Genomic DNA, 14,354 nt, shown 5'->3' on the forward strand with positions numbered 1-14,354 from the left:
TCTACTTTATAGGAACGATTTCGGGTTAACACTCATCAGCGTTTCTAGAAACGATTTTAGTTATCAAAATGTTAGAACAACATAGATGATGTTGGACAACTTCAGAGATGCTTTTACCTCTATAACAACAACAACATCTGTAACATAAAATTAATAGTGGAGTTTGAGGAACTGGTAAACTGTCTCATTGCAGAAAATGCGAAAGCCTTAGATTCGCCACGGAACTTTAACGCGCAAATATAAGGCTGAAGTTCATTGCCATGCTTTAATTGAAAGTTTAGAATGGTCAGGAACAAAGAAAACGGTCCATATTCGACTGAAATCTAATCATTTTAATAATTCATATATTGTAAGGGATTCTTCGATAAATCGTCTACCTTGTAATTCACTCTTGAGTTCGATCACTGGATTGATAAATAAAAGTCCCAATTTAATGGCTATATACTTATTATTTCTAATCCAAACGTACGCGTAACAACTAATTATCTGAATTTACAACTTCTTATTTACATCTCAATTGCTCTTAACACGGCAGCACTCTAATTAGAACTGTGTCTACTGCACAATCTGGCAGCCCTTATTTAGTAGATCTTTAACAAAACTTCGCCACTAAAACATTCTGCAACTACGAATTCGATGTCTAGTTGATTCTGACAATATATCGTCGTTTCGATTTTGTTCTATCATCCGTGTGCGTCACAATACTTAACAAAATGTTATATTTATGCCTGATACATATATTAAATATTATATCAGCTTTATAATGTTCGTAAATCCTTTTTAAAGATCATAATATACCTTTGCCAGTATAGATCAGTATTTTGTTACTTTATTTGTAGAAAATCACGAAAATGTGTACTTCCCAACAATACGCAAAATAAAGCGATTTACATAAACTTAAACTTTAATCGATTAACAAATTTAATCGTTCACAGAATTTTATTTATATAAGAGCATTATGGCAACCACTGAAAACACCGGACAATAAACAAGCTGATTTTCAAAATAGTTGTCAACTGAGCTTTGCCTCTCACTTTCACCACCAAGATCAAATGGCTTTGTTTATATTTCCCTTTCACTTATCTTTGACAGTTACTGCGTCTCTGCCATGCCGACAAACAGAGCGACAACGGCGGCGACGTTGGCGTTGGTTAGATTTTTATTTTCACTTTAGTGCGTTTGGCTGCGACCATAGTAGAAAAAAATAAATTTTTTGCAGAAATAAAACGGATTCAGCATCAGCAAAATCGTTGTAGATTTAGTAATTGTAGGGCGAAGGTTTAGCAGTGAATTAAGTAGGCTGTAATTGGAAAATGACCGTGAATTGAAGAAACTAAGCGAGCTGGTCTCGATTAGGCTGACTAGCCAAAGACTGGTCAGGAGGAGAACGAGCAAGTGAAGGCGAAATTGTAAGTCTGTATTCGGTGTACATATCGTTGGTAGAGGTGATTGTGGTGGTTTCAATAAGAAGCTAATCAGTTGTAAGCGATGGAAGCTGATTTCAATGCTTTTGCTGAATCACTATCAGCTTCCTCCGAAGAAGATGATGATTTTTCTACGGCTGAAAATAGTTCAGATGATTCCGATGGCGCTAGCAGCAGCGCACAGCAGCAACAAATGAACAAACAGCTCTGCAGCACGAGAAACGCTATGAACATAAATAATCCTACAAACTTGGTGCATAAAATATACAATAGGGAGGTGAGTTTAATTGAAAATCATAACTTTTTAGTTAACACTATATAATGCACTCTATGTATTCAGCGTACTGATAATTTTTCGGGTAGAACGCGGTCAGACCATGCACAACAACGTGCTTATGAGCAAGTGCCAAATAGATTAAGATTTTGCCTCAAGGATATTGTGCCGAAATGCTTCCTACAAGGGTGAGTAAGTGCTTTGAAATGATATTCAATTGGACCCTATATGATGAAATGGTCTTGCAGAATTCACTATTAGTACTACTGCAAAAATGTATTTGTGTATATATAAATATATTATCATATATATATATTGTTTTATCCCTTTTCAGTCACATGTTTATGGGGCTTAGCGCCTGTGGCCAATTCCTCCTAAGCTATAAAGTGTGCTGCAATGACAACATGATGACCAACCACTACTCATTTGGTTATGGCTATAAATATACGTAAGTAACTAATTTGAAATATACATATATTTATATGAAAGTGCTTAATATTTATAACGATTACCAACCATACATTTTTAATTACTAGCTTGTACTTTTGGGTCTACCAACCTCACAAACCACTACGCAGCTTCTTCAAGTGCTGCCTTTTTGACGATCATGGTGTTGACAATCTAAAGAAAGTGACGATGACTCAATGGAAGCGTACCGATCCTCGTATACTCATTGTACATGGCGCAGCTGAAAATGAGAATGAGGATTCATATATTACCTATGTTAAAGTTCCTAAACTCGGTTGTTTAGATTGTAAGAAACTCCGAGATAATGAAGATAGCACATGTAAGTATGTAATTATATCCTAAACCGGATTTATTAAGTTTGCCACGAAGTTATTAACACTGAAGGGGAATGCTAGAGACTCTAAAATATATAATATAAAATGATCAGTGTGTTGAGCTGAGGCGATTTTGCCATGTCCCTCTGTCGGTATATACGCGAATTAATCCGTCAGTTTCTAAAATATCGATTTGAATTTGCACACGTCTTTCTCTCCAAGATGCCGTTCATTTGTCGGAATCAAAATTAAGTTCTACGAAAAACTTTTTTATGTAACGAGGTATCTTCACGAGATTTTGCATGAATCATTGTCCAAGGCAACTGTACAATCGAATCGGAGAACAAATTGTTCAGCTTTGGCAGCTACAAACCGTTCGATCAAAATGCAGTTCTTATTATTTGCGTGTGCAACCGAAGTTAGCATTTTTTCTTATTTTTTTTTTGTTAACAATTTATAGAAAGAAATTATAGTATCTGTTTTATGTAATTTTAGACTTCCGTTGGCACATGCTGTGTTTGAAGTGCAACTTAACTATACACACAAAGTATTCTTCAACAGAATCCGATCCGAAATTCGACCCATATATAAACCTCATATGTCCCGAACGTCTTTTAATAGTCTCCAATGGTTTTATGCATATGATGCATATTGAAATAATGCCTGCTGTAAACACAACCAATTGTCCACCACAAGGACAACAGCAACAGCATCTGTTATCATCTAGTCGTAGCACACCGTGCCATGAATCATCAGCTGTGTGCACATCAAACATGGAGCGTCGCTTACTGCCGTTGACTGCCGACGAACAAGCCAGTTGTGATAATCACAATAACGTTATCGCACGCATTATTGCCGACTTTAGTGATATCGAAACGGACTCTACGCATTCCAGCGAAACCCCGTTACGCGCATCACAAAGTGACGCCTCACTTACCTCACCCGGTTCGGCAGTGACATTTATTTCGCGTAAAACTTACGATGAAGTGATTTTCACCTGCAGTGGCAGCGCTTCACCCAATGCAGGTGCCGCTTCAAGCAGCAACAATACTAACAATGCCAATAAAATGACTGAAACCACGGCGAGTGCCGCTACAACTGGCCTCAATGGCAGTCCCGGCGGCGGTAGCGCAGCGCGTTTTAGTTTAATTAATCACCGCGGCAGGCGTCACCATCGCATCGTCACAAAATCCTTTCGTAATGGCGTTACAACCATCGATCTGCAGACAAGCGCTGCAACTACCACCTCAGCCACGCCAGCTGCGGCCACAATGTCTGATCGGCTTAACGCTTATGAATTCACCGAGGATAATGAGAAGTGTGAGAAGATCTCCACTTTGCGCAAACGTCGTTTGGCCGATAAAAAATATGAATTTTCCGAGGACAACTCTGAGAATATTGTGCCGTTTACGAAAATACGTTCGGCCAACAAAAATCTCACTATGTCGCATTATACCTCGTCTTATGGCAATAGTGGCGCACGTACGCTACATCGTTCAGCCACCGCCACCGCGGCCACTGGTTCGCATCATTTCTATAATTCGCCATGCGCTTCGCCATCATCATCGCCCCGTCCGTCACACGCTTCGCCGTCAAATTGCAACGATGCGCGTCACTGCACACCGCCGCCCATGCATCGCGCTTCGCCCATAACTTCGCTGCAGCAGGGGTTTCGTTCGCCGCCATACAGTTCACCCGTTGCTGGTGGCCACATACGTTCACCCAGCCGTCACGTGACGCCAGCACACATTTACGGCTCCATTTCGCCACCGCAAACCATCTCCACAGCCACACAGCAAATGCTGAGCTTCAAGCCCTTGGGTACATTATCGCCCCTCCAAGTATCGCTGGCCAAACGTCATCTGGATTTGAGCGGCGCCATATCGCCGAATGCCAATGCACCATTCCTATCACCGCGCCGCGAAGAGAATCGTGTAGTGGAGCTGCCATTGCAAGCAAACACCACCGCAGAGAAACCGTTGTGCACGAAAAAGTTCAAGCGACGCTTCGTGGAGGAAGACGATGCCGCCTCGGTCATAACCAGTGAAGAGGGTAAGTTGAAAGTGCTAAGTGTAAAAAGTATTAATATTTATGCTTTCGCATTTATGTTGTATTGTGAGTGCAATATTGTTGTTGTAGTGGCATAAAATATGTTTCCAATAATTTTTGGCAACTTTGCCGAGTTGACAGTTCTAGACCACGACAGCCGGTTTGTTATTGTTGCTGTAGCGGCAGAATTCTGCTGTCAACTCAGTCCCTGGTCGGATAAATCTGGGTCCGTTCCGGTTACATAGACCCTACTGTCGTGGGTGATACGTAGACAGTCGGGTCTACGGAATCGGAACGCACTCGAGTTTTTATAAGATTAAAGGCTGTTTGAGAATCTTTTCTGCTACAACAACAACAACCGGTTATAAATGCACGCTTGACTAATCATTTTCTATAACCTCATTAGATGACTGTATATCACCTGGCTATCACACCTCACTGCCGGTTGAAGTACATGGCTCCTGTTATTCGGAAATGCAAATGATTTCTCAGGCCACGTACCAACAACTCAATTGCCCCAGTGTGGTGATAACGCAGCACTCATTCGATTTGGAGACCTTTACGTACTACACGATAAGCGCTCTATGCCAGAAAAATGAGAAAACCTACGATGTGTTCTATGACTGGGCGTGTGAACTAATAAGGGTGAGTCATTTCCGCTGTTATCAAGCAGAATAAATATACTGAAATCTATATTTTCTTCTCCACTAGGTTTGTCCGCTCAGCCAGACCATCATTTGCCTGCTGATGGCACAGTTTTCTGCGCGCGATCAGCTGCCCACTACACCAACAAATTGCCTGAACTGTTCGCTTAAATTGGACTGCGTTTATCATCGTCGGCAATTTGAGTGCCGCATACTCTTCACTTGGAACATGGAGAGCGGTGAGTGGGAGGTGCTTGACTATGGTGAGTTGCACGAGTATAAACAATCGGATATATTGAGTCCGATCAAACGTTGTGGCCGCATACCGATTACATTGTCGCAGACGGCGAAGAAGCTTGCCAGCGAGATGACCGCTAGTCTCAGCAAAATTGAACAGAATTATGCATGCAATCTGCGCGTGCTCGACTCGAATATAAAGAAGTCCAAATTGAGTGTTGCCGATTTTGATAATGCCATCGAGCTGTGCTTGAAGCGGCCACGCGGCAGCAATGATAATGATGATGCTTAACAACAGCAGCGAGAACCACATTAAATGTGTTGTCGCTTGTGGTGAGAAGCAAACACATATTGCTATATACAAACATACTTTGAGACTGAATGCTGACGTCAGATGAAAAGTGCTCTGGTAGAGTGTGAGCCAAATGCTCAAGTCACTTAGTTGAAAATAGTTTCAAACGTATTAAAAGACTATAACTAATTACAAAAAAAAAAATGCTGTAATTTTTTACTATTAATTAGACTATTAGATATGAATATTTCAATTTGATTAGTAATTTTGTGATTCATTAACTTTCAATTGTTAGAAGTCGGAAACTTCCCATTTAATTATTATTTTTAGGTACGATGAGCTTTGCTTATTGCTCTGTGTAAATTTGAAAAATTATAATATCCACTTGTAAATTACTTCTTTTGTTGCATTTGATAAATGTATGTTCCAAAATTTCTCATAAAAGCATAACTCTACACGCACTTGTGAATTATTTATTTGTTGTAATATCTAATTTTTGAAGTGTATGTTAGTTTTTAACATAAAACAGCTCGAAAATGCTACTTTACGAAAATATCGTTTGTTTTTATTGTAAACTTACACATCATAAATGTATTGAGTACATGTTTTTTCCTAATAATACAAGCTATTTTTGCAGCAACACCAACAGAGTGAGACAAAAAACTAAGTTTATTTCCTATAAAATTCAAGCCATTACTCCAAATTATCTTTATCAATTATCAAATTAAAAAATAAAAATATATCATTTGAATTACAAAAATCCGTTGTTTTATTGTTTACTGCCAGTGTTTGCGGAAGTTCACAAACCATTGCATACTCAAAGGCGCGCACTTCCGCCAATTACTTGCAAGCGCTCCGGTCAGAAAATGTATATATAGAAAGATTATTGCAAATTCAAATTATGTTTTTTTTTTGTGTAATATGCAAATGTGTAGAGGCAGATAATTCATATAAGAACATTCTTTGTGTCTATTTATAGCCTTTTCCCCGTTTCCCTCATTGCGTGTTGACTTTTTCTTTTCGAAGTTGGGTTTTTGATATTCCCCAATGTGAAAACTAAAAATTAGTACTCATAAAGATTTGATTAAATGTTTGCGCCTTCTCTATTTATTAATATTCTTCGCTTCCACGTGTCTGGTTGATTTTCAGAATTTGGCCGTTTTTGCAACTGCTTCTTTGCATTAAGATGGAGCGATTTTTTATATATATATGTTTATTTATTAATTTTTTATACTCGCGCAACATGTTGCACAGAGCACAATAGTTTTGTTCACCTAACGGTTCTTTGTATCAGCTAATACTAATTGAAATTGATATGGAGATATATATAGTATATAAATGATCAGGATGACGAGACGAGCTGACATCCGCGTAACTGTCTGTTCGTGCGTGCGTCTATCCGTGCAAGCAATAACTTGTGTAAGAATATATCTTGATGAAACTTGACATACGTATTTCTGGGGACTCCAGAACAATAACTCACTGAATAAAAGAGCCAAAAGCATTAAATTTCACAGCCAGAATGGCAGCAGAGGGCTTTATGGGAGCCGGTGTTAAAATTGGACAATGGGATTGCGAGAGCATGAAATTTTCGGTTACAACCGAACTTAGCGCTTCCTTACTCGTTTATACATACATTTTTATTTTCAATATTTTTTAATATATCATATTTAGTATTATTATAAGTATTATTTATAATTATTATTTTTTCTTTACCATTTATTTTAATTTTTCGCTTAAAGTTTTAATCTTCTATAAGATAATCTTTTAATGATTTTTTTGTTATAATTTTTAAATATTTATTTATTTATTTTTGTAAATATATTTTTGTTTTAACTTTTTTTTTTTTAATTCAAATTTAGTTTTTTTTTAATTTTTTTTTTCGTTTTTTCCTTTCATTTTATTTAAATTTTTTAATTTGTTACATAATAAAATATTTTCACGATATTAATATTGTTTTTTCTGTAAATATTCTTTGCAAATGTGTTAGCTGTTTTTTGGAGAAAACACACCTCACGAATTTCATACATACATACATACATATGTATATTTGTATATATGTACAACCATCCATATATTTTACTTACTCGCTCTATTTTATTCATAATAAAAAGTATTTTTTTAAATTTTTTTAATAATATTTTAATTTATTTGCATTCTTCATTGAATTTTGCTTATTTTTACCCTCAATTAATTTATACATATTCCTTTTTTTTAAACATACAACAAAAAGAAATGATGTCATGACAATAATATACAAAAAATCGACCCGAAAATGTAATTGTTGTTGTATATTATGTATATGTGCACATTGCCTTCTTCTTTCTAACTCCTACATACATACATACACACATGTGACTTTTTTACATTACATACATACGCACATAACAAGCTACGAGTGAAAGCTTTCGCTTCGAATAAAGACTTTGTTGCATATAAAAACCAATAACAAAAGTAAAAAGAATAAAAAATTAAAAAAAAAAAAACGAAAAGACTTAAGCCTAAGCTATGTGTAAGTTAGAGTAATGCTTTAAATTTCTAGCTATTGTAAAGAATTCATTCATTTCCAAACGCAAATATTTAGAAAATCGTCGCTTACACATACATACATACATTATTTGTTATTTTTTTATACTTAAATTTTACAAAAGCTATTTTTCAATCGAAATTAATAATGTTTTTTTTTTTTTGTAATATTGCGATTTGTCTCAAACACTACTGTCCATAGCTGTGCAGTAAAGGGTGGGAGGTTTAATTGTTTATGATTTTTTTGTTGCACTCATGGTTTAGTTACTTTGTGTTTATTATGAATTTTTCTTATTACTGAAAGCTTTCTAAAGAGCTTAACTAAATGCAGTGAAACAGTTCTGAATTGGTTGATAGCGATACAAAGTTTTCTATATATGAGCTTTTTAAAGAAAAACTTAATAACAAATTTACTTTTTGTGCTTGGTGAAAGCTTCTTCAAACATGGTAATCAAAATCAAATATATGTCAGTAGAAACATAAGCTTAAAATATATATGTAAGATATAATCTAAAGTGTTTTTGTAATTTTTTTTAAATTTTCAGTGAAAGCTTTATCAATGTGCAAACAAAATGCAATGAAAGTTTATAAATATATAAGTATACAAAGCTTATGTCAAGCTTACAAAGGATTTCTAAACATTTTTGGTGAAGGCAGTTTTTTAAAGTTTATCTACAATTTATATATACCTTTCACATTTTATGTGCTTTCATTAGAAAGTTTGCCAGAATTGTAGAAAAAATCAACTCGATAAGTTATTTAATTTATTTCATGCGCGTTGTAATATTAGAATCAACTTTTTTTTGTCCTTAAAGCTGTTTTTTTCTTATTTTCTTTGTTTAAATTAAAGCAAGTGAGCTTTCACTAAAGTTTGATTTTTTTGATTACGTTTCTAATTTTCAATAAATTTTTGTCATCACTAAACAATAAAATTAAATTTAGATTAGAGTCTTTCTGGGGTAAAACTTTAAACATGATACTAAATTTAATACCGTTATCATAATGTGACTGTTGAAAGCTCACATAAGCCTATATTTTAAAAAATTCTAATGAAAGCAATTATTTGATGTCCGATTAAATTTTTCATTTAAATTAAATAAATTACCAAAAAATAAATAAGATGCATGAGCTTTTTAGAAGCTTTTTGAATTGAATTGTATATGTATGCTTCAGTGTCCAAGTTCGTGAAATTTTTTTGCAAATATGTAAATTTGAAAGGATTTCCTAGCTCTAGTTCTAGTGTTAGCTCTAAAATGTACTAAAATATTGGTTTTCTCAGCTTCAAGTCGCTTGAATTTACATAGAAGTTACGCAATTTAGAAGTACTGCTTTTATGTACATATACACATATATGTATATCTGTGTATTAATGTATATATAGACTAAAATTTTAGTTCCAATGTTCTACGACTGCAATATTAATCAATACTTTTCACTTTTCAACTGCGCAATTCCAACTTCAGTAGTGTTTGTTGTTATTTTCTTCATTATTTAGAATATGATTGCTTAGTGAATACTACAAACACACGAAATGTAAGACTTAATGCTTTCCTAAATATTTTGTTTAAGCTTCAAAGGCTAATCTGCTCGACATACATATGTACATGTATAACACAATTAATTAATTTTAAAAAAAATTTGTTTCACTTTATTTTTGGCTAGAGTTTCGCTGTTAAATTATTTTTGACTAACTGCTTGACTTTATACTATACTTTTTTAATTTTTTGCTTTGCATTTTTACTAATCTGCACTACAAATTGCTGCAGTGTCTTTGAAATAAATACAAATAGTTGTTGTATTTACATTTTAATTTTTTTTATTTAATTAGCGCAGTAATTATTTGTTATAAATTTTTTTCTTTTTTCATCACTTTTTTGGTTGTATATTTTGTTATTTCGCCTTTGCTTTACTCTTCATTCATAAACTACAAGTGTTTTGTTTGTGTATTTTCAGTTTCTTTTATTTTATCTCTTTAATTTGTAATTTTTTATTAATTTTTTTGATTTTTCATTGGTTTGTATGTGTTTGTTGCTTTGTGTGTCGACAATTACTGCTTACAGGATTGCTCTTATATTATAAGAAATTATTATGTATTTATAAACAAATATTTCTAAACGCTCACAAAGTTCAACTAACACATTCCCACATACCCCGAATGTCCGTTAATATGTATATAGTTTATGCGCCGCAGCGTTGACTCATGCGGAAGAGTGGCGCACACGCTTCGGTTAGCCGACCTGGTAGCATACTTTTCGCATGCAGTGTGGCATGCGCCTAATTAAGTTCGCTGTAACTTTTGTTTGTTGTTGTTATTTTTTTAATAATAAGCTATGTCATGTATTCTTTGACCCACATTCTTTTTTTTTTAAATATATATTTATTTTTTCACATATTTTTAATATGTATAGAGTTTTTTTTATTTATTTATTTAACTTATCAAACACACTTCTCGCTTACTAAGCCTTACATAGTTAGTTAATTAATTATTTTAGACTAATTAATTTCATTTTTCAGCTAGCAATTATTGATCACAATTAGTTTTCATTGCGTACATGTTTGTTGTTGTTGCTTTTGCCTCTTTGTACGTATGTATTTATAAATATGATTCTCTTTGCTGCGATTTAAATGACTTGATTTTCCATAGTTTTCGTTTAACATTTAATATTTTTATTTTTTACTTTAAGATCTTTACAATATTATATATATAATCGATTTTGTACAACAGAACAACAAAATAAAAGTAAACTCAAATGTTCGATACAGAACACTTTACATTCAAATAAATACAAATATATATGTATGTACCTATGTATGTGTATATATATCGTAAATCGTAAATTAGCAAATGTAACGGTAATATAAATCGTATTTAATTGTATACCTAAACCAGTATTTTATTTGTTGTTTTATTATAAATTAATATTTTATTTGTATTGTATATTGTTTTTGTTTTCCCTACAAGCGTAGTTGCAATCGTTTGTGTACATTTTTGTATCAATTTATACCCTATATGCATAAATATATACTATACATATATATCACTATACATATATTTATGTGTTTATGTATTTATTTACTTATACGCATGTACATACGTATATATGTGGAAAATGCAGTTGCAAATGTAGTTGTGTGTATGCGTTGTATAAGTTTATTGCTAAGTTTGTAATTTGTGTATGCTTAGTGCTGCGCGATATGCTGTTGTTGAAAATAAAGCTGGGGTAACGGAGTTTACGAGTGTATATACAAAATACCGTTTCGAATATAGCAATATATAAAAAATAGTAAATAATCATTTATTTTGATAATGGATATATTGCAAGCAACATTGTTGCGAGAATTTTTTTTTCATATTTTGCAGCAACATTGTTGCTAGATTTTTTTTTCATATTTTGCAGCAACATTGTTGCGAGAATTTTTTTTTCACATTTTGCAGCAACATTGTTGCTAGACTTTTTTTTCATATTTTGCAGCAACATTTCTGCGAAATATTTTTTCGAGATTTTTTTTCAGTTATAAACAGATTCAACGTACAATTTGGAATTTATCTATTAAAGATATTAAGATTAGAAATAATATAGGTTTCTAAGGAAATTTTGCTATACAAAACTTTAGTTATTGATTAAATTCATTACATAAAAATTATAAAATGAAGTATATCAGATATTTAAAAACGATATAACTGACTTCAAACATAATTATCAAAATATTTAAAAATGAAACAAGTGAAAAACATGCAAATGTTTATATAAATTTTAAGTCGTAAAACAAGTGAGAAACGCTTCTATTAGCAACATTTTTGCGCAACACTATTCGCAAGTTTATTTGTTTACATAGAAAGTTTATAAAAAAAATAAATACAAATTGAAAGTTCGTTTTAAGTTAAGCAGCAAATCGCAGCGCACTAATTATACACTTGCAAATGGTTGGCAACGCTTTGCTTACGCTATTTACGCCCTGTTTACTATTTCCTGCTAAGCAGTTTTGTCTTTATGCTTATTATTTCTTTCTCGGTTTCTTACACGCGTGGCAAAAAGTTACCTGCTACTTGTTGTTTTTCTAAGTATGCGCATGCGCATGCATGTTGTGTATATGGCTTGTGTATGTATGTGTGTGTATGTGTATAAATTTATAAATTTAATTTTAATGCAGTATGTGTATAAGATATATAATAAAAAATTAATGCTTATTAACTTTTTCTTCTTTTTTTTTTCCGCGCGGTTTTTGATTTTGCAACCACATGCTATAATTAATTAATTTCCTCTTATAATAACTAACCTTTAATTAATTCATTAATTATAATATTATTTTTCTGGCTTTGTTTTGCGTATTGTTGTTGTTGTGTTTAGCGTTATTTTTTTTTTTGTATTTTTTATGTTTGATTTTTAGCTTTGTTTTGTTTTTGTAATTGTTTTTGTGTTTTCTTAGTTTTGTGTGTTGTGGTCTGCTTTGCTGCCGACGCCGTAGCCATCGTATGCGCCACAACGCCGCCTGTGGCCCTATATTATTTTTGTTGTTGCTGCAATTTGCGTTGTGTCAGCTGCGCGTCCAATTCCCCGCCCACCATTTTGCTGTGTCCGTTGGCCAGCAACGGCGCCTCGCCGTTCTTGTACACGCTGCCGTTCCCCGCCGACGCTTTGACGCTGCCGTTTATGCTGGCGCCGCTGCCGTTGATCAGTGTGGACGCTGTCGTCGACGCCGACGCCGTTTTGTAGCCATTCTTCGGGTAACCGTTGGCTACGCTGCCATTACTGATGACACCATTGCTTACGTGACCGTTGGCGAGTAATGCTTTCTGCTCTTCACCCTCAGCGGCTTTGTTGTTGCTATTCTTCTGCTTCACTTCCACCACCTCGTCGTCGTCCTTCTCTTTGCGCTGCAAAATGAACATCAATAAATTTTTGTGTTTCTATTTGGAAAAAGAGCAAGTATTAATCACAACCGTTAGCCCACAGACACCATGCAAAACAAGTGCGATTCGGTTATTGTGGTGTAATAGGACGCAACAGTAAGTGCATGGCGGAAGTAATGATACACATAAACACATACAAAGAAGTAATTGCATGATGAGTGGACAGATTGTATGAATGGATAATTTTTTTTTTTGCAAATTTTTCCATTATATTTTTTTTTTAATTTATGTAAGTATTTTTTTTTATTTTGTTTAGTTTTATACAATTTAAAAAAAAATCATTATATTTTTTCGTTACATTTTTTTTAAATTTTTTATCAATTATTTTTATTTTTTGAAATATTTTTTGATTTGAATTTAATTTAGTTTCGATTTTGTTTTTTTTTTTTGTAATTTGGCGCCGATGAATTTTCATATGCGTGAATGTTTAATTTTCGTGAATGAATTTGATTAATTCATTGAACGATGATGGTTTTTCGATTGATTGGTTGATTGTATGGTGGATAGCAGATAGTAGCAGTTGATTGTTTGTCGTAGTTGTTACAGTTGTTTACAGTTGTATGCGGCAAGAAAGCAATCGACACGGGATGAAACGAAAATGAAAAAAAATTGAAATTATTTAGCAACAAGTTCTTAGCTTAAGTCTTTGGTTTTTCTCATACTACATATACATATATTTGGCTGGTGAATAAGCACATCGCAAGCTGACACAACCAAAATGCATAAGTTTTATAATAGATATAATATTATAAAGGAAAAGCAATTTGAAATTGAGAAATACTTTTATACTTTATACTATATTAGATAATGCCAATGATATATTTTAGAAATAACTATTCAAAAAGTGTGTTCAGTAGGCCTAATATGATAACCTAAATTGCCGGAAGCAGCCGCATGGTTTGCAGTTATTTTTACTATCAAGTATTGGAATTGATTTGTATGGAGCTGGAATATTTGTGGTAAAAAAATTTACCTTCAGCTGAAATGAAGAATATAAATATAAAAATTTTACGAGTCTTGAAGAATATATGTGACCAAATAAATCATAAAACTATTTTAAATTTTATAAAATTTTTTACTAATTTTGTTCTGTTCTACGAGTATGCTCTTTAGCTTTAAATATTTGGTTTAAGTTAAGGTACTATCTCATACGCTTTATCACAAGGTAACAACAAAACTCAACAGGTAGTGGATTCAAAATTCGACAGAGATAA

General features: G+C 33.5%; 2 protein-coding genes across 10 annotated transcripts in view; one reads left to right on the forward strand and one right to left on the reverse strand.

The window, feature by feature from the left end:
- Positions 1–1,120: 1,120 nt before the first annotated feature.
- On the forward strand, positions 1,121–6,462 carry LOC106618959 (uncharacterized). Its single transcript, XM_014236902.3, has 7 exons — positions 1,121–1,701; positions 1,765–1,886; positions 2,033–2,146; positions 2,235–2,485; positions 2,976–4,532; positions 4,936–5,174; positions 5,241–6,462. Exons 1-7 carry the CDS (start codon positions 1,489–1,491, stop codon positions 5,700–5,702), a joined length of 2,958 nt encoding a protein of 985 aa, XP_014092377.2. The 5' UTR covers positions 1,121–1,488; the 3' UTR covers positions 5,703–6,462.
- Positions 6,463–10,161: 3,699 nt separating this feature from the next.
- LOC106618957 (very long chain fatty acid elongase AAEL008004) overlaps positions 10,162–14,354 on the reverse strand; it is a 93,483-nt gene continuing 89,290 nt past the window's right edge. For 8 of the 9 annotated variants that reach the window (XM_070106067.1, XM_014236891.3, XM_014236896.3 and 5 more), the window contains one exon: positions 10,162–13,137. In XM_070106067.1, coding sequence (XP_069962168.1) covers positions 12,733–13,137 — 405 coding nt within the window. In that variant the 3' untranslated portion in view covers positions 10,162–12,732. The remainder of the gene's footprint in view (positions 13,138–14,354) is intronic. The other variant, XM_014236897.3, reaches the window with a different exon arrangement.

This window comes from Bactrocera oleae, chromosome 2 (assembly GCF_042242935.1).
Source record: "Bactrocera oleae isolate idBacOlea1 chromosome 2, idBacOlea1, whole genome shotgun sequence".
NCBI lineage: Eukaryota > Metazoa > Arthropoda > Insecta > Diptera > Tephritidae > Bactrocera > Bactrocera oleae.